The 20,953-nt window shown below is 49.2% G+C and overlaps 1 protein-coding gene across 3 annotated transcripts in view; it reads right to left on the bottom strand.

Moving 5' to 3' along the window:
- The window catches only part of SPIN1 (spindlin 1), a 74,398-nt gene that overhangs the window by 1,283 nt on the left and 52,162 nt on the right, over window positions 1-20,953 (bottom strand). For 2 of the 3 annotated variants that reach the window (XM_023243216.2, XM_023243215.2), the window contains exons 3-5: window positions 19,658-19,706; window positions 9,732-9,985; window positions 4,776-5,009 (exon numbers count right to left, since the gene is read on the bottom strand). In XM_023243216.2, the coding sequence (XP_023098984.1) occupies window positions 4,776-5,009; window positions 9,732-9,985; window positions 19,658-19,706 (537 nt within the window). The remainder of the gene's footprint in view (window positions 1-4,775; window positions 5,010-9,731; window positions 9,986-19,657; window positions 19,707-20,953) is intronic. The other variant, XM_023243217.2, reaches the window with a different exon arrangement.

Here is a 20,953-nt window from a genome sequence, read left to right as displayed (position 1 = left end):
ACTATGTGGACCTCATCAAGATAAAAATCTTTTCCACGGCAAAGGAAAACAATCAGCAAAACTAAAAGGCAACCAATGAAATGCAAGAAGATATTTGCAAATGACATATCAGATAAAGACTTGGTCTGTAAAGACCAAAATCTATAAAGAACTTACCAAACTCAACACCCAAAAAAACAAATAATCCAGTGAAGAAACGGGCAAAAGACACGAATAGACACTTATCCAAAGAAGACATCCAGATGGCTAACAGACACATGAAAAAATGTTCAACATCACTCATTGCTCATCATCAGGGAAATCTCATCAAAACCATGACGAGATACTGCTCACACCTGTCAGAATGGCTAACATAAACTCAGGAAACAACATGTTGGCGAGGATGTGGAGAAAGAGAAACCCTTTTGCACTGCTGGTGGGAATGCAAACTGGTGCAGCCACTCTGGAGAACAGTATGGAGGTTCCTCAAAAAATTAAAAATAGAACTACCCTATGACCCAGCAATTGCACTACTAGGTATTTATCCAAGGGATACAGGTGTGCTGTTTTGAAGGGGTAGATGCACCCCAGTGTTTATAGCAGTGCTATCAACAATAGCCAAAGTATGGAAAGAGCCCAAATGTCCATCAGTGGATGGATAAAAAAGATGTGGTGTGTGTGTATACACAGACACACACACACACACACACACACACACACACACACACAATGGAGTATTACTCAGCAATCAAAAAGAATGAAATCTTGCTATCTGCAACTATGTGGATGGAACTAGAAGGTATTATGCTAAGTGAAATTAGCCAGAGAAAGACAAATATCATAGAACTTCACTCATATGAGGACTTTTAAGATACAAAACAGTTGGACATAAGGGAAGGGAAGCAGAAATAATATAGAAAGAGGGAGGGAGATAAAACATAAGAGACTCTTAAATACAGAAAACTGAGGGTTGCTGGAGGGGTTGGGGATGGGGGAGATGGGCTAAATGAGTAAGGGGCATTAAGGAAGACACTTGTTGGGATGAGCACTGGGTGTTATACATAGAGGATAAAAGACTAGAATCTACTCCTGAAATCATTACTGCACTATATACGCTAACTTGAATGTAAATTTAAAAATTTTTTTAAAAACTTAACATCCCCAATTCATCCTGATTATCTAGACCCAAGAGTCAGCAAACTTTTTATTCAAGGGCCAGACAATAAATATGTGAGGACTGAAGCCATGTGGTCTCTGTACCAACTACTCGGCTCTGCCTTATCAAGTGAGAACAGCCTCAGAGAATATACAGATGAAAAGTGTGGCTGTGTGCCAATAAAACTTTATTTACAAAAACACTCTGCCGCCCCCTCCCACCCTCAGGCCATAACATGTGAAGGATTCTGAAAATCATGACCAGAAATCCCTGAGGCTTGTGTTTAATTACAGTTGTGACTGCCTGAGGAGGTGAGGACCACACCAAGGAAAAGTCCAGGGAAAAACCTAAATCCACAAAACTTCTTAAAAGTAAGTTGGAGTTCCTTCAAAACAGGCCTTCAGAGCAGACAACGCCTACAGGGGGGCGAGAATACACTGCTTAAACTTCTCCCTGGTCTTTTCCTGCGAATCCTTAAAGTGTCTTTCTCCTCCGCCTCATTCCACTGCACACCATCGTCCCAGCCCAGGTTCAACATAAGAGACTTCTGCTCTGGAAACAGGTGCCGAGTGAAGCCCCTCCCCAGCCCGGCCATGACAGGATCTCTGAGGACCGTGGAGGCAGCGCACCTCTCAGACAAGCCCCTCCCGAAAGCCTGAGTGCTGGAGAACACCGTCCCGAGCGCATAGGGGCTGCGAGGCGTCCCCGAGTGCACTCGGAAGGACAGCCAACTGTCCCCTCCAGCAGCGAAGACACAGGGGATGGGGCTGGGAGGTTCCAACTCCACCTCCAGAAAACTCTTCAGGGCCCGAGCAAGGTGAGCCCCTCTCTGTGTAGCCCGGGTCTGGCCCTGGAGCTCCGCACGGCCCGTTGGCGGCCCGAGTGCCCAACTGCACTAATGACAGTCCACCTCACTGGCCGCGGCAGGTCCTCTTGCCCAAGGATGCAATCCTAACCCTGCTACTCTGACCACCGCGCGCGCGACACAACGCCAAAGTATGACGCTATCCGATCTGAGCAGGGAAGTGATGCCGAACCCGAGGCGGAAGTCCTTTCTTCCTCAGCAGCGGCACGGGCCCTCCCCGCTTTCGGGGCACATCACGTCCACAAAGTTCCAAGTGTGTGGTTACCAGGCACGCCACAGCAACTGAGCCGAGACGTGAGGGGCTCACACAGAGGCCACCCCAGCAGGGCATCACCACGGGTTCCAATGGTAACTTAATTTCCGCTCCTGCAATGCACGTAGCGAACAGGGGAGAGACGCTGGGGGGGAAGAGGGGCTGGGAGACACTGGGGACGGTGCAAACGCCTTCATAGTTTCCATCAGCAAGACAGCAGCTCTAACAAGGATACTTCTCTACCAAAAAATTAAAAATCAACTTCATATAGGCTAGAGAAATGCTTTTATTTTTAATTTTTTAATGTTTATTTTTGAGAGAGACAACATGAGTGGAGGAGAGGCAGAGAGAGAGAGAGAGAGAGAGAGACAGAATCTGAAGTAGGCTCCAGGCTCTGAGCTGTCAGCACAGAGCCCGACGTGGGGCTCGAACTCACGAACCACGAGATCATGACCTGAGTGGAAGTCGGACGCTTAACGCACTGAGCCACCCAGGCGCCCCAGGCCAGAGAAATGCTTTTAAAGAATGCTCTCATGAGAATTAAGTTCCTGCTATTTAAATACTTCCTGTTACCACCCGTGGCAAACGTACACAAGGCAGAAAGTCAGGGCCAGATGAGCACACGTCAGAGCAGTTTCCCTGACTGGCTCATTGGCAAAACTCAGCAACAGAGATGGTTGTCACACCGCTCATGTATCGTGCGTCCGCCAGCCCCATCTGTTCAGGCCAGGCACCCCTGTGTTGGGAGAAAGGCTAAAGAGTACTTTCAAAAAGAAAAGGCTTACCCAAAAGTGAAATTAAGAAAATAGTTCCATTCATAGTAGCATCAAAATGAGCAAAATGTTTAGGAATAAATTTCACAAAGGAAGTACAAAACTTCTACTCTGAAAACTACAAAACACTGTTGATAGAAATCTTTAAATCTCAGCAACAGCAGTATAGCCCATGCTCGTGGGTCAGAAGGCGTCACGGTGTCAAGATGGCAGTTACCCCCAAGTTATCAGAGCTTCGACACAATCCCCGGATGAATCCCAGCTGACTGCTTTGCAGAAATTAACAAACTGATACCAAAATTCACGAAATCGCAAAGGATCCCGAAGAGTCAAAACAATGGTGAAAAAAGAACAAAGTAGGGCTCAACCCTTCCCAGTGTCCACACTGACTCCGGAGCAGTGTGACCAAGCGCCGGACGTACGCAAGCACAGGCTGGGGCAACGAAGCAGGGCTGAAGCCCAGCGGCACCCCCCACACGTCTGCAGCCAACTCCCTCTCAACAAGGCGGCAAAACCACCCAACAGGGGAGGGAGCAGTCTTTCCAAATAATGGCGCTCAGACAACGTGCAGGAGAATGAAGATGGACCCTCTCACCACATCGTAAAAGTTAGCTCAAAATGTATCAAAGACCTAAACAGAAGAACTAAAGACCCACAGGTAAGAGCGACACCTACAAGACTTTTAGAAGAAAACAAAGAGGTAAATCTTCAGAACCTTGAACTTGGTAAAGACTATCAGAGAAAACACCAAAAGCACGAGCTACAGGAGAAAGAATAAATTGGACTTCGTCAAAATTTAAAACTTCTGGGCTTCAAAGAACACCATCAAGGAAGCAAAAAGAAACTGACAGAACAGGAGAAAGTGTCTGCAAGTCCGACGTGTCAGGAGACCTGCACGGAGAACACAGACCTAGACAAGTCAGTGACAGACATGTGGCCTGACTGAACAGGCAGACAACGCAAACAGACACTTCTCCAGAGAAGACACAGAAATAGCCAACAACACGGGAAAAGGTGCCCGATGTCTCTAGCGATCAAGGAGATGCAAACCAAACCATGATGAGCTAGCATTTTGCAACCATGAGGACAGCCAGAGCCAAACATCAGGTAACACAAAGGGGTGAGGGTGTGAAGCAATCAGAACCATCACACATGGTCGGAGCATGTGCAGAATGGTGCAGTGGCCTTGTGAATCAGTCCGGCGGTCCCCCACACAACACAGCAGTAACCACGGACCCATCAGTCCCACACCTGTGTCCACCCAGGAGAAGGGAAGGCAAACATCCACTCAGAAACCTGCGCACAAAGGTTTATAGCAGCATCCTTCATAACAAGCAAGAGGCGGGCGACAGCCCATACATCCATCAACAGACAGGTGGATACACACGCATAGATTACACTTGCACTTGGCCAGTAAAGGAATGAAGCACCGACACATTACAACTTGGAGGAGCCTGAAAACACTGCACTGAGTGAAGGAAGCCACTCACGAAGGAGCCCGTGTTACATGCTCCATTCACCCCCACATCCACAATCCAGGACAGATCTACACAGAAAGCACGTTAGTCTTGGCAAAAGGTGCAAAATTTCACAATCTACACTCGGTGCAGGACTAAAAGAATCATCCCTTAACCCTAGTAATCAAAGTAAGAAAGATGAATCTACAAAAAATAGTTAATCAAATATCTTGTTCTAAAATTCAAGTTCCTTTGGAATTATCAAAAATAAAAGCTGACAATCCACACTTACTTGAATCGGGCATGATGCGAAGGTCGCCTTCTTTATAATCATCTAAGAGCTGGTACATGTACAAGACGGGGTCCTTCTCGTAGGTGATGTAGAACCACGTGTTCATGATAGGGGCGCGAGCCAAGACCATCCCCCTCCACTCGTCCTTGGAGCCATCCTCTGTCTCAAACATGTGCTCCACCGCCTTTCCGATCATCGTGTCGGCCAGGTGCGCGTCACTGATTCGAGAGCTCGCTGGGGACAAGAAGCAGACAGCAGTTCACACAGGATCTTACCGACATGTACTGTGTGTGAAGACTGAATTCACACAAGGCGATGGCCCGACGTGTGAGCGGCACAAGAATCAGCGGGCTGGCGCCCAGGCCCCACTGGAGTCCACAGGCTCTGGGGGTCCCGGGTCAGTCACTGCGAGAACCTGCTTTCCTTCTTTTTTGTTTTCCGAACTCAACTGCTCTTGGTGCGGTACCTTGAAATTAGAACTTTCAATGGTTCATTCGAGGTATACAGTGGGTTTTGGTAGGTTTAATAGCTATTTTAAACTTCAAGGGGCGCCTGGGTGGCTCAGTCGGTTGAGCATCCAACTTCGGCTCAGGTCATGATCTCACGGTCCGTGAGTTCGAGCCCCGCATCGGGCTCTGTGCTGACAGCTCGGAGCCTGGAGCCTGCTTTGGATTCTGTGTCTCCCTCTCTCTCTGACCCTCCCCCATTCATGTTCTGTCTCTATCTCAAAAATAAATAAAAACATTAAAAACAAAACAAAACAAAAAAACTTCAAGATAATTCTAGGCTTGCCTGGAGCTGTAGAACAGGAGCATTCCCACGCACTCCTCACCCACCTTCCCTCTGGTAACACCTTCCGTGACCACGGGGCAGTTATTCAAACTAAGAGGTCACCCTACCCCAGGCCTGAGGTCTTCCTCTGGGTCTATAATCTGTTTCCACAGCAAGCCAACTGCTCCTGGGCGCTACACCACACTGGGCTGTGCTTTCGCTTGGAACGCCCCAGGGCTTTCACTTCAGCATCTGAGTAACTGCTTCTCAGCCCCAGCCCAGCCGCCCTCTCCCTCCTGCCTCCTGCCAGGGCCCTGCCTGCACGGTCTCCTCCCAGGGGCTCTCCGGGACCAGGAGTGAAAGCCCGGCCGAGACCACTGCCTCCTCCGGCTTTATTCGTTAATGGCATTCCCCACCATCGGCAGTCATCCTGCTTGGCCCGGGCACCCGGGAGGCAAGCACAGACCCATTCCGTCTGCTTTCCGATACCAAGAGCACCGCACTCCGACACCCGCCGTACAAATTAATCGACGGCCCTGCCGTGTTCGTTAAGGGGCAGGTGGAAAATCACAACCTAACTTGTTTTTAATACTGGGAAAATTACAGAAGGTCCTAATGATTTTAAGGTTTCTCTGGTCCTCGCATTTTAGACAACTGTCTTTTAAAAAAAAGCACTTCTATTTTACTCATTCATAAGTGCTTTTACTTCTGTTAAAATTCAAAGGAACACAGAATTTCTGAAGATACTGCTAGCCAATTTTATCAGAAGGACACTCTAAATACATATGGTGCTTCTCTTTGCTTACATATGCAATAACTATCCAAAATTACACAAAATTCCCCAGTGTGCACTAAAAGCCCACTTGCATTTCTTCAGAAGTTCTCAAACTTTTTGATCTCAGGACTCCTGTATAATTTTTGAGGATCTAAAAGAGCAATTCTTTACATGGATAGCTACCAAAATCTGCTACTAGAAATTACAAGTAAGTCTAAAAATATTTTTTAAATACTTACATAAAGCATTTTTAATAAAAAATAACCATATTTTCTAAGAAAGATTTAGTAAGAAGAGCGGGATGATTTTACATTTGTTTAAATCTCTCACTGTCTAACTTCACAAAAGGAAAGCTAGATTCTCCTATGGGCTTCAGCATTCTGAAACATGTTACACGCTCTTCTGGTTGACATATGAAACCCAGCCTCACAAAGATGTGTTGTTGAAAAGGGGGAGTATTCTATTAGTCTTGTCAGATAATTCCAGATACTCTTGTGACACTACGTCACAGCTCAACAAGCCTGTTAAAGGTTAACCGCACGCAGAATCTGAAATCATTATCAGTAAACCTGTCACGCTGTTCTGTTAAAACTCACTTATCTCCAAAATATGTAAAGAATTCCTACAACTCAACAAAATCAAATAACCTGATTGGGAAACAGGCAAAGGACCTGAACAGACATTTCTACAAAGATGACAGACAAGTGGCCAAAAAGCATATGAGAAGGTGCTCGACATCACTAATCACCAGAGAAATGCAAACCAAAACCGACAAGAACAACTGGTGTTGCCGAGGATGTAGAGAAACTGGAGCCCTGTGCACTGTGGGTGGGAATGTGAAATGTTACAAACACTGTGGAAAACAGTACATGGGCTCCTTAGAAAATGAAACACAGAATTACTGCATGATCCAGCGATTCTGCTTCCAGGACTATCCTCAAAAGAAAGGAAAGCAGGGGCCCGAAGTGCCTGACCGCCATGTTCATGGCAGCACTCTCCACAACAGCCAAAAGGTGGAGGCAACCCAAGCAGAGCGACGGGCGAGCCGAATGCGGGGTCGACACGATGAGTACCGCTCAGCCTCGAAAGGGAAGGAGATGCTGTCACATGTTACATGGGCGAACCCTGAGTACACTCTGCTGGGAAAGGAAGTGGTCACCAAGACAAATATTCTATCTAATGGTATCTAATGTGACCCAATTCATAGAAACAGAAAGTAGAAGAGCTGGGGGGGAGGTGGGGAACGGAGCAACAGATTTACAAGATGAAAACGTTCTGGAGATTTGCTCCACAACAACCTGAATGCACTTAACACTAACTGAATTCAACACTTAAAAATGGTCAAGGTAGTGAATTTCACGTTCTGTGTTTTTACCAATGTCACAAGCCTCCTGACCTCAAGAGCCCCTGACCACACATGGGGCACCCATACACTGTGCCACCACAGGCCTTCAGGCCGGGTCCCCTCCTTAGCTTATCACAAACAAAACTGCAAGTACAGTCTGATGTATAACCCGAGGCTGATCGTGAAAGACGGTTTCCTTCCTACGTGGAACGTAAGCGAAGGGCAAATAATCTTCCAGACTGAAGCATGCGAGAAGTACCAGAATTAACTACTCATTAAATTCAGCACGTGAAATACTGCTGGGTTGCACAGACGCCTTTGGATTTCCTTTTTAAAATGCTTTGCTTTTTACAAAAACAAGCCTGATCTCCCATTGGAAACAGTAAGAAAACCATTAAGCAACTCAAGTCCATCACCAGAGATACTTATAGATTTGGGGGTATCTTGGTTTGCTCAAATCACGTTTTTACCAAGAGGAAATGACCTCCTCTGTCCTATGATGACAGAAGAGCTCACACAGGCCGGCAGGGCAGTCTTACCCCAAAAGGGACAGACTAAACATCTAGATCAGAAAAAGGATACACGACAATTACTTAGTACAAACAATGGATTTGAAAGTCTAGGTATTTTTTTTAAAACCTGAAGGTAAGACTCTTCAATGTTAGTTTCTCACACTGGAAATAGGCTAACGTCAAGATCAAGAGGAAACAGAGGATGTGCCTCGTGAGGAAGGAGGAAGGTCCAGTGGCACCAAGAACAGGTAAAGATGTGACAAATGCCAGAGATGTAACATTACACAGTTACCTTTGATAATAATAAAGACATGAAGATTTCTGCGAAAACAGAACTGTATTTACACGGGATAAATATAGACTTAGCATTGTCATCTAAAGGGAAGGCAAACAGAAAACTTGCTGCTCTGGCAAAAAGTTAACTTGCTAGGGAAGCACGTGTGTCCCAAGAACACAATGGCAAAAACAAAGGGACAAGGGAACAGAGTAGTTTCCCCTCTTGACAATCTGGCCCCACACTTCTACCCACAAGTCCACATCTGCTGAGACTGGGTTTGTTAACATAGAGGCTTTTCAAGACAATTCCAAAAGGATCAACCAGCGCTCAGGCACGAGCAGCATGGCCGTGGTAAGAAGAAAGCACTTCAAAGTGAACACTCTTTAAGAAAGTAACGTTGGGGCGCCTGGGTGGCGCAGTCGGTTGGGCGTCCGACTTCAGCCAGGTCACGATCTCGCGGTCTGTGAGTTCGAGCCCCACGTCAGGCTCTGGGCTGATGGCTCAGAGCCTGGAGCCTGTTTCCGATTCTGTGTCTCCCTCTCTCTCTCTGCCCCTCCCCCGTTCATGCTCTGTCTCTCTCTGTCCCAAAAATAAATAAACGTTGGAAAAAAAAAAAAAAAAGAAAGAAAGTAACGTTAACGTGGGTGCGCCCTACTCATCCTAGAAATGATATTTTACCTTATCCTTAAAAATAAAATCAGTCGTTATTATTTAACTGACACCTTAAGCCTTAAGGAACTAAGCTATATAAGGGGGCCTATTTGTACAATATTTAAGAAAAGAAAGGGCCGTTCATTTCCACATTGTGCAAACATCCATCTAAAGAATGCAGAATAAAGCCCACGGGTTTGGGCTGCTTGAATTTTGGCTGAAAATACAGTTATCACTTATGTAATAACACACAATGAAAGATATACTTCACATAAGGATTCTAAAGTAAGTGCATAAGCTACTATAATCTGATGAAAGAGGTACACAAGATATTTGAGCTAACAAGAAAACATTCTTACCCATCAGAGTCCACATGAACAGTGAGCAAAACGTGGGAAATAATGTTAGAAATTATCAGTTTGTCAATTTGTTCAGCAATCATTTCACACATCTTTACACCCCTGACTTGAACTATGGTTTCAGGTGACTGACTTAAGAGTATATCGGGAGTGCCTGCACTCCAGAAAAAATAAAAATACCAATAATGCAAAAGAATAATCACAAAGCAATCACTTCGACAATCATTTGTAAAGAATACAACACACAAATAGTAAAGAGAACTTACCAACTCTATCGGGGAGGACTTCGAGCGCAGATACTCTTTCATCTTTATTAAGTTCTAGTCCATAAACACAGTCAAATCCATCGTATTTTATAAGATACAAAGAAGGATTTACAGGCACCTGGTCCAGAACGGTTCCTTTCCACTGGGTGACAGGGCCATTCCCCTCCTTCCACCCATGCTGAATCCTGCAGCCTACGATGTTCCTCCGGGGCTGGGAAACGGGTTTGCTCGGCCCCACACTGCTCCGATGTTTTCTGCATTCACACATAACACACGTAAGGTATCATGTCAGAAGTACACACCCCGACCCCCAACCCTACTACTAGCGAGCATGCTCTCCGGGTCCAGGCGCCCCCAGGGGCCCTCCGGGTCACCGTGTGCACACGTCCTGCTCCCTGTGCGCCCTGTGGGCAGGCGCAGGAACAGCACTTTGCCACAGCAACTTCACCCTGATATGGAACACGAGCATCGCTTTCTCAACTGTGAGTTTCTATTACTGCAGTCAACTCACAGTGACCTCGGTTAATCATAGATAGAGAAGGGCCGACCGCATAAAATACGCATACATGCACACGGCTTTACAGACCATGAACCCGCTTCTCGTCAAGCAGAAACGTGCAACTGTTCAATCTCACCCACTGTGGCGCCCACATGATGAGCCCCCACCACCTTAATCAAGGAGAAAAAACTAGACCTTTAACTTCTCTTTAACCAGCAGTCCAGGCCGGCTGGCATCCAGGCATTACACCGTTAGTACTTCTCTAGGAAACAGACTCTGACTTGAATTTTGAAATTGTAACTTGAAACAAGACTTGAATTTTGACAAACACTTAATGTATTATCAGAAATTATTGGAGCAACACCAAACCACATTCTTTCCAGATTATTAACAATTGGAAAATCTACATGCAACATTTACAAGCAGCACACGTGGGTCCTGGTATCAGGGAAGGCATCTGGGCTCCACCTAGGAGTCTCGGACAAGGAACCAAGCTGGGCGTGGACAGAGAGGACAGCCAGGCCCCGGGGCACTGCACATGCTCAGCCGAGAACTTCCGGTGGTCAGAGATCTCTCATCTACACCACGAGCGAAAGTCGTAAGCAACTGGCATACACACAAACTTTGAAAAAAACAATTTATTGTAGGCTGTGATATTTAAAGCTACGATGTACGGACTTTCAAGGAGGCGAGCTGGTAAATCTAGAGGGAGTGTGACACAGAGGAACCTCGAGCGCTGCCCAACGAGGTCCGCGTCTGTTGGCGCAGGCCTTTCCTCAGCAAGAGGGAGATCATCCCAGATGGAAAACTGCTCACGTCAGGTGGAAAAGGGCTCCCAAGGTTCTGAGCGGGTTTTCTGCAGGCGCCCAGCAGACCTGCCTTCCAGGAGGATGGGGTTCACAGGCTGACAAGGCGGGGGTGGGGGAGGGTGGTGGCTGAGAAGGGAAGACCCCACAGAGCCCTACGGAGACAGAGGGGCTCGGAGCTCTGCAGGGGATGGCCATCCAGGGAGCCACCGCCCTCCTCACACATGGGGCCCGAGAGGACAGTGGCACGGCCGCACATGGATGACACGGAACAGTCGGGAGGCACACCCACAGGCCATCTGCCCACAAGGGAGGGAGATGGAAACCGTTCCCCACGGCCAGGCACACACCAGAGGCCAGAGCAGGGAGTGAGAACCAGAAAGGAAGCCGTTTCAGAAACGAGGACTAACCCAGAGGAGCACGGCCAACAGATGCGGCGGGGCCCGCCTGGGAGGACACGACACAGCTGTGACTAATGGACATGGGCTCCTAGCTGTTGTAGGACATTAGGACACTGACGCAACTCACGGAAAACCCCGAGAGAAACAACACCCATGTGTACAGGCAGCCCTGGGAAAACAGACCCCACCTCTGACGCGAACATCCTCCAGTTAAGACAAATTCTTTAAGGAAAAGAACATCTCGTGGGCATCCAGGCACGAGGACCACATCACGGGAGAACGAGACAGTGACACTGGGGCCACCAAACAGCAGAGTTTACGGTTCTCGGCAAGGGGAATGTGAGCCAAGGCCTCCACACTGACCGCAGAGGCCCGGGAGGTTACAGGACGGTTGCGGAGAACCGAGGAGCGCCCGGAAGCTTCCACGGCGGCCCCACGGTGGCCCCACGGCGGCCCCCTGCCAGCCCTGGGTGCGTCCCCACGGCTGCACGAGGAAAGGGAAAGAGAGGGGTGCGCAAGGCAGGGCCACCCGCCGGACAGAAGAGCAGCTGGGACAATCGCCCTCCCTTGGATGCACGGAAGAGGCAGGGCCAAGAGCTCACGTCAGCGCTGCCCGCCCAGGAACTCGGCAGCAGCCACCGCGAACCTCAGCCCTTACGTATCACCGGCAGAGCACAGGGATCTTCAGCATCATGTGTCTCCTCAGACAACCAATTACCATCTGTGAGATTTCAGCAGAAGTCCCAGCGATGCATGCTGTGTACAGCATCAGGCTTTCTTCACAGCAAAGGAACAAGCTGATTCCCAACCTCACTGACTAAGGAATGCAGTCACATGCACCGTTTCCTAATTCACACAAACATTCCACCATTACTACCAAAATTATAAGCAAATACAGCATTTCTGCCAGTGTGACGGTTTATCTAAATTTGTCACCCTGGCTGGGTCACAGTACTCAGCTATGTGGTCAATCATTACCCTAGATGTTTTCTGTGAAGGCATTTTTCTAGAAAGGCAACCTGTAAATCAGCAGATGGCCCACCATAATGTAGCTGAGCCTTATCCAATCAGTTGAAGGTCTTAAGAAAAAGTGTTCTCACAGGAAGCAATTTTGCCCTGGGACCGGAGCTGCCACACCAGCCTCTGATCTCTCTCCGTACGTGCACAGGCACACAATCACCACGGTCCTGGCTTTTTGGAGAATACAGATCACAACCAGAAGAGCTTCTATCCTGGATTCAACCCCTCAACTAGCAGTTGACCAATCTAAAGACAGCTGTGCAAAATTACCCACCCCATTTCATTTTTCAAGAAGTAGACGTCACACCCAGCACAGAGCCCAACGTGGGACTTGAACTCACAACTGTGAGATTGTGAGCTGAGCCGAGATAGTCAGACTGACTCAGCTTAACCGACTGAGCCAGCCAGGTGCCCCTCTCTTACATTTATTCTGGATCCTTCACCCACCGTCCCTTCCTTAGCAGAGGAACACAGCACTTCCTGGCCTCTCCTCCATGATCCCACTCCCCTGACACTGCTCACCTTCCAGAAAGCCTCAGACCAAGCTCTCCTGAATTAGGTAAAACAGACAGGCTTGAATTTCAGCCTCTCTATCGAACCGATAGATAAGAAACAAATGTTTCTTCACCTTTTCTTGAACCGTGTCTCTTTAATTAACAAGCCTTCCTATATCGGCCGTAAATGTTCGCTTCCTCTCCCGATTCCTCTGTGAGCTCTGCGGGTCGGCCTCGTCTGGGTGCGGTGGTGCCGCCCGCAGGCTCCTGGTTAGCTCTCCCGCCGTGTGTGTGACCCTCTCTCATGCGGTCAGTGCTCCTCAGGTGCCCGACAGTCGCCGGCATTCCTGTGCTCCGTGCCAGCCGAGACCACGGCGTCTGGAGCGCGGGTGTACTTCTTCAGGCCCAGCTGGGCCCCGACGTCTGAGCAGGAGGTGTGGGATCAGAGAAGCAGCAGTGACGCAGGGGGCTGCAGAGTGGCCGGGAGCGGAGCGAGCAGAGGCCTTGGGACGGAGACGAAGGGCAGGCAAACCTCCTCCACGGCTGGTTTCTCCTCCGGCCACCTCGGCTGCAGCCAGCCTTTGCAGTCTCCAACCCGTACAGACTCCGGGGTCCACTCTGGATCCGCACTTTTCGGAGGGCTTCCTTTTCAACTCAAAGTGGCAGAGAGCTCCTCAGCTCAGCTTAATTTTTTTTAATTTTTTTTTTTTTTTTGAGAGACAGAGAGAGACACACACACACAGAGCGCAAGCGGGGGTGGGGGTGTGCAAAGAGAGAGAGGGAGACGCAGAATCCAAAGCAGGCTCCGGGCTCTCAGAAGAGCCTGCTTGGGATTCTCGGTCTCCCTCCCTCTCTCTCTGCCCCTCCCCTGCTCGCTCTGTCTCTCTCACAAAATAAACAAACTTAAAAGAAATTAAGGGCTGCCTGAATATGGCACCGCAGACCTACATTCTCCCTGGATACACGTGTTCGTAACAGCCCTTGAGCTCGTGTGCGTCCCTGCAAAGTCTAGGGGGCTCTCCAGGCCCAGCCTCCAGAAGCCGACACACACACAGCGCTGCCGCAGGCGGACGGCAGGCACCTCGCTCCGGGAGGACGGCTGAACTTGCCGCCACGCGCAAATAAAGGGCTGCACTGAGTCACGATCCCAACGATTCGAGGAGGACAGCACAGAACGCCAGAGGTACGCACCTGTGAGCGCGTTGCCGGTTCTCTCCACAGCCGCCTCTGGGAACAACGGACAGGCCCCCGGGCTCTGGAGGGATGCGCTGCAGTTGGTCCTCACGACTGGGACCGGCTCTTTTCGTACGCCCATGGGGATGCCCCCGGGGAGCAGACGGGGCCGGCCAACCCCTCGGCAGAAAGCCACTCTCCCTGTACGGCAGAAGCGGATTTCCCCACGAGCCCGCGTACCTCTCAGATGGGCCTCGGAGGAGACTCTGGCAGGCAAGCGACCACCCGGAGCGTGTGGGCAAGGCCCACACCTGACCCCAGATTCCTCGATCCCAGACCTTCCAGCACACGCTCTGCCGCCGCTGCCCCAGGCACCATACCTTAGGGAGCACCAGTCAAAACCAACACTAGTTTCCACGTACCCATGTTCCCCAAAAGGTAAGCTGGATTGCAGGGGCATTTTCTGTGCCTTGCCAGACACTTTAAGGAAGTCTGGAACACACCCCGCTAATTGTTCTGTCACCCAGAAAAGAGATTCTGTGTTCAAAGCACATCCTCCTCCCCGGGACTGGAAGATCTTATTTTGGTGGTCAGTATTTAAAGGGACCACACTTCTTCAGCTTCAACCAGCACCATTCTGCCGTGAACCAGGAAATGCCACTCACGCACCGTGTACTATGTTGCACAAGTTAATTACTGACACTTTCCTTATTCTATTTAGTACTGTCTTCTAAGAGCAGTTCCCTTACTCGTGTTGCAGCACATTTCAGAAGAAACTACTGATTGTATCAACATAATTGTCTTTTTACAAGATGCACACCAGTAAGGAGAAAGTTTTTCTGGTTCCTGTTGCTTAATAAAAGTTGTACAGCTGATGCTGCCATTGCCGGCTCAAAATGACGATATAAAAACAAGATGGGGAGTCGGGGTTCCATCCACACACTATGGGTTCTTTCATTACTCTGTCCCAGAGAATGCCAGAGCTGTCTGCGGCAACCTCCCAATGCCAAGGCCTTCCAATACACTATTCACTTCCTTGGTGTAAAAAGCACTTAAAAGTCGATTCAAAAGTATTATTCTTTTTGTCCAATTTAAGACAGCACCACCACACTTCATGTAGATGCCTGCTTCACTGTTACCTTGTCTGTGTAACCTGCTTTTCCAATGTGAGACAAGCAACCGCTCCACGAGGAAGCACAGTGTGGTGGTTGTGTGCTCTAGAATCCTGCTGTCCCCTCTGGGAGCCCTGGCTCAGTCACTTCTCAGCTGCATGACCCCAAACTGGTCAGTCAACCTCTTGCATCAAAGGGCCCAGGGTTCCTACTTGACAGGGGTGCCATGAAAAGTACCTGAGGCCACGCCAGGGACTCCAGGAGGAGGAAGGGAGAGGAGGAAGAGGGGGGACAAGGAGGATGGGAGGGGGAGGAGGATGGGAGGGGGAGGAGGATGGGAGGGGGAGGAGGAGGGGAGTTGTCTCTGTCGCTGTTGCGGTCAGTGACTGGCACTTGTGATTTAACAAATGGAAAAGCACTGGCTGGAAATACCTCTACTTAGTGTGTAACAGCCCTGGTCCATTTCTCTCAAAACACACCAAAACCCGTCGTGTTTTCTGACAGTGCCTTGAAATGGAAAGGCATCCACTACTCCAACTAGGGAAGACAAAGAACCGGATTTCTGTTTGAAAACTGCAACGAAGAACCGCTACGGCTAATCTCGCCTGAGATCCCCCCACCCTACCTTCCCTTCAAGATGCACAGCTGCCCCTTAAAGCACGGACCAGGGCGCTGACCCCCAGTATAACTTCTGACTCCCTCAAAACTTGAGAGCTTGATCGGAAGCCTTACCAATTACATGAACAATTTACACACACTTTGTACACTGTATGTAACCTCTGCTGTACTCTTACAATCCAGTAAGCCAGAGAAAAGAACATATCATCAAGAAAATTATGGGGGGGGGGGTGGCACCTGGGTGACTCAGTCCGTTAGGCATCCAACTTCTGCTCAGGTCATGATCTCACAGTTCATGAGTTCAAGCCCCAGATCAAACTATCTTCAGATCCTCTGTCCCCCTCTTTCTCTGCCCCTCCCCTGCTCGTCCTCACTCTCTCAAAAATGGGGAAAGAAAGAAAGGAAGGAAAGGAAAGAAAGGAAAGAAAGGAAAGAAAGGAAAGGAGAAAGGCAGGCAGAAAAGGAGGAAGGAAGGAAGGAAGGAAGGAAGGAAGGAAGGAAGGAAGGAAGGAAGGAAGGAAGGAGAAAGAGGAAAGAAGAAAGGAAGAAGGAAAGGAAAGGAAAGGAAAGGAAAGGAAAGGAAAGGAAAGGAAAGGAAAGGAAAGGAAAGGAAAGGAAAGGAAAGGAAGGAAAGCAAAGGAAGGAAGAAAGAAAGAAAGGAGAAAGAGGAAAGAAAGGAAGAAGGAGAGGAAGGGAGGGAGGGAGGGAGGGAGGGAAGGAGGGAGGAAGGAGAAAGAGGAAAGAGGAAAGAAGGAAAGGAAAGGAAAGGAAAGGAAAGGAAAGGAAAGGAAAGGAAAGGAAAGGAAAGGAAAGGAAAGGAAGGAAAGGAAAGCAAAGGAAGGAAGAAAGAAAGGAGAAAGAGGAAAGAAAGGAAGAAGGGGAGGGAGGGAGGGAGGGAGGGAGGGAAGAAGGAAGGAAAGAAAGAAGAAAAGAAAGAAAGAGAGAAAGAGAGAAAGAGAGAAAGAGAAAGAAAGAAAGAAAGAAAGAAAGAAAGAAAGAAAGAAAGAAAGAAGAAAGAGAAAAGAAAGATCACAAGGAACAGAAAATACGCTCATAGTTAGTTCTGTGCCGTACTTAAATCCGGGCACAGGTGGCCCTGTGCTGCTTGATCCCATGTTGTTCAAGGGCCAAGTATACTTTCCCTGCAGATGCATTTCCCAAACGACGTCCTGCAAAGCTGGGAAAGGCCTGCCTACCAACTTATTCCCAAAATGTAGTGGGGGGCCTGGTCGGCAGGAGGCATGGAAGTGTGCTGCCTTCACTTTAAAAACCAGAACAAGATGCGGCTACACAATGTCCCTGGTCTGCTGCAGCAATGCTCCCACTGCCACGGACCCGACTCCGAGTCCTGCTGATACCCACGGGGACGGGGCTGCCACACTCGTCCCCTGGAGCTCCTATGACTCCCTCCGCACGTGCAGTTACTGCTCAGATTCCCAGAAACACAGGAGGCGAGAGGAGACAAGGCCACAGGTCAGCGGCTGCAGGCGGTGGGTCCCTTGTGCCTTTCCTCGCTCGCTGTTGGGCCACAGTGGAGGCAGCAAGGGCAGAGTGAGGCTCCGGGTCTGCTTTTCTGTTCGTGGTTTCCATAAACATCTTGCTGGCAGAAAGCCTTGTCTACAGAGAAAAGCTGACGCCCCACCATTCCAGTCCAGACCAGGATTTTTAGGCACGGTAAGCAGGGTCCCAGGCAGACAGAGGAACGTGCCAAGGCGCCCAGCTGAACCACCCAGCTCCCCGCTTCGAGCCAGCTCCTGCCCAGGGGCCTCACCACCAGCCTTGTGGGCCCATCCAGAGGCAGTGAGCAATGGCCACCTGTTGTGAAATGTGCAGACTCTTTCTTTCCAACCATCTTCAGATGTGCACAGAGATCAGAAGACAGGCGAACAGGACTGAGAGTGTGTCCTTTCTTCCCGTGGCGCCCTCTGGCTACAGAGTACCAAGTTCAAAGCTGTCTACTGAAAGCTTGTTTTCACTGAAACAAGCATCCGACTGAGCTCCCTGCATTGCAGAGCACAGGGGAGCAGATTCTCAGAAGTTTTAACAGATAGGCGTTTATTCATTGTGCTGGGGGGGGGGGGGCATTACCAGCACATCAGAGCCACGTGTCCATGGAAAGCAGTGCTTACGAGCAGGCATGTGAAACCCTCGCACAAACCCAAGAATGCCTGAAATCCTAACTAAAGGAACTTCCAACCAGAGATATCCAGAAATGTGTAAAAATGGGTAAGACTGAATGCACATTACACTCTGAAAGCCAGTTATTTTAAACTAACTGGTAAAATCTGTTTTGCATGAACTGTTCTGGTCTTGCAAATCAACATCTAACTTGCTTCTCTTCCCCACTAAGTTTTTATCATTACCTGATATTACAGCTTGTATTTGTTTTGTTACCTCCCACTTGGGCCAAGAGATGGCTGATTACTTACGGCAATGGTGCGCCATGAGTGGAGACAGAGTACATAGATTACCAGCTCGGTGGGCGTGGCAGAACCACGAACATTAGTAATGGGCATATCAAGGAAATCTGGGAAATGCCTTATCAACCCTCAGGGACACACAGACCTCAACTTCACAGTTTTACACTGTAGGACACTTCGTGAACCTAACCTGACAAATATTTACATCACTATGCATGCACGCATTTACACGGGAGGCACGTGTGCTCGGATCAGCGACATTACGGAAGGGCACGTTTAACGTCATCCAGATGTGCCACCGCAGCCAAGGCGCCCTGGGCCCTTCGACCACACAGGGTGGTGACTTCGGTATGAACAATTTGGAAAGAACTGCTATACTGAGAGGCTCGGGAGGTGCCAGCTAGGGTCAGAGGGCCTGGTCTGTAGTTAACAGTCTACCATCAAGACCAAACGATCAGAACCTACTTGTTAGAGCAGCACCCATGGTGCAGCAGCGGTGACCAGGACCCGGTGGGTACTTGTGCAATCTATTCAAATATGTAACTCAGTACAAGCACAGTCTTATTTAAGACAATAGCTCAATTTTCTTTGTAAACGTAACTATGTCATACACAAAGATTAAAGGGAGGGAAAAGTGGCTTGTTCGCTCTGGCACCTACAGAATTTAGGACTTATACTGATCACTTGAAATACACAGCCTTTTAAAATATCTTTCAACAGGGGCGCCTGGGTGGCGCAGTCGGTTAAGCGTCCGACTTCAGCCAGGTCACCATCTCGCGGTCCGTGAGTTCGAGCCCCGTGTCAGGCTCTGGGCTGATGGCTCAGAGCCTGGAGCCTGTTTCCGATTCTGTGTCTCCCTCTCTCTCTGCCCCTCCCCCGTTCATGCTCTGTCTCTCTCTGTCCCAAAAATAAATAAACGTTGAAAAAACAAATTTTTTTAATATCTTTCAACAGCCATATTCTTTCTCTAGATTTCAAGCTTCTCATGTACTTGAAAATGTAGAAAAGCAGTGAGCAAGCAGCTGTCGGCATACCACTGAGGCCCTCCAGCCACAAGGCCCTCCTTGTCAGCAGCGCATCCGAGACGCAGCCAAGAACCTGCATGCCGAGAGCACGCAGCCCTTCCCAGGAGGGAAGCGGGAGAGCGCCGCCCTCACCACTGGGGCTTCCTGCAGACAGCGCAACCCCTGGGAGCTGGAGGGGAAATCATCGCCCGGAGGCTTTCAAGAGTGGAAGGACAGGCCTAGGCAGCCATAGGACAGGCCAAAGACAGGGGGCATGACCTGCTCAGCACGGAGAAGAGGGCAGCACGATGGCATCTCAAGTCCTACGTCACCTAAGGCCACAACCTGTTATCTAAAAGCAAGTTTCAGAGTTGCTTACTTGTGGGACGTCCTTTTCTTCATCATGCTTGCAGACACACCAGCATGGCCTAAAAGAGAAGTGAGCATAAGTCAATAAAAACTGGACACAAAAATACTTCAGACCTCGGAAAAAATGAACTTCTAAAAAACTGCTATGCAAAGCATGAAATGGGGCGTCTGGGTGGCTCAGTCAGTTAGGCGTCCGACTTCAGCTCAGGTCATGATCTCATGGTCCGTGGGTTTGACTGCCGCACTGGGCTCTGTGCTGACAACTCAGAGCCTGGAGCCTGCTTCGGATTCTGTGTCTCCCTTTCTTTCTGCCCCTTCCCCACTAGGGCTCTGTGTGTGTGCCTCTCTCTCAATATAAACAAACATTAAAAAAAAAAAAAGGCATGAAATGAAAATAAGCCATAAAGAGCCAACCTATAGGAAGTCATTTGTTTATTTAATTGTTAAGAAGGAAATAAAAGGGGTTCTAGGAAAATAAGATAGCAAGGACAACAGCTCATCTCCCCAGATCTGCCATAAAAAACCCAAAATCACATGGAACAAAAAACACAACACAAGTGACAATCTGGCCGTAAAGTACTAAGTTACAGAAGCCGTCTTCCTGCGACAAGCCACTAGAAAGCGGGCAGATGTGAGACACCTAGACCCAGGCACCGCACGGCTGAGGCACAGGACCACAGCACCAGAAGGCTGTGCACCCGCCCGGCCCGCGGTATCAGAGTGATGTGCAGACCCGGCCCACAGGGGAGCAAGGAGAACAGGATGGTTGTGCCCCAGGCTGGGAGGACAAAGGGGCGGGAGCGGGGGGAGGGGGGGGCGCAGAGTGCTGGCGAATGGGGTCTCAAAGGGACTCCAAACATCTGGGGGTGGAAAGGAATGGCAGTTGTTCAAAGTCCGGCCAGCCACCTCTTCAAACCCGTAGGGCAGTTGGTAAAAACCACACAGAGGTGACCCCTCAGCAAGAGGGCTGCTCCAGACCCACCCGGGCATCTGGTGGCCAGAACAAAGTCCGAGCACGGCCACACAGTCCCAATGCGCCACCACACGTCTCAAATGGCCCGCACCCCAACAGAGGCCACTCGACACGCAGGAAAGTGGCAGACCATACCCCACGCCAAGGGGGTTACAACCAGAATGCAACTAACAGCAAAGATGTTACAAGAGCTATAATCTGCTCAAATATATAAAGGACGACAGACAATACTCAAAACAGAAAAACGTGGGGAAGAAAAGAAATAAATGAAAGTGGTGAAAACACATGATCTGAAATGAAGATGAGTGGACACGGTGAACAGCGGACCAGACC

This window comes from Felis catus, chromosome D4 (genome assembly GCF_018350175.1).
Source record: "Felis catus isolate Fca126 chromosome D4, F.catus_Fca126_mat1.0, whole genome shotgun sequence".
In the NCBI taxonomy this organism is placed as follows: Eukaryota; Metazoa; Chordata; class Mammalia; order Carnivora; family Felidae; genus Felis; species Felis catus.
The sequence above is the reverse complement of the archived record's forward strand: the minus strand, read 5'-3'. Positions and strand labels throughout refer to the sequence as shown.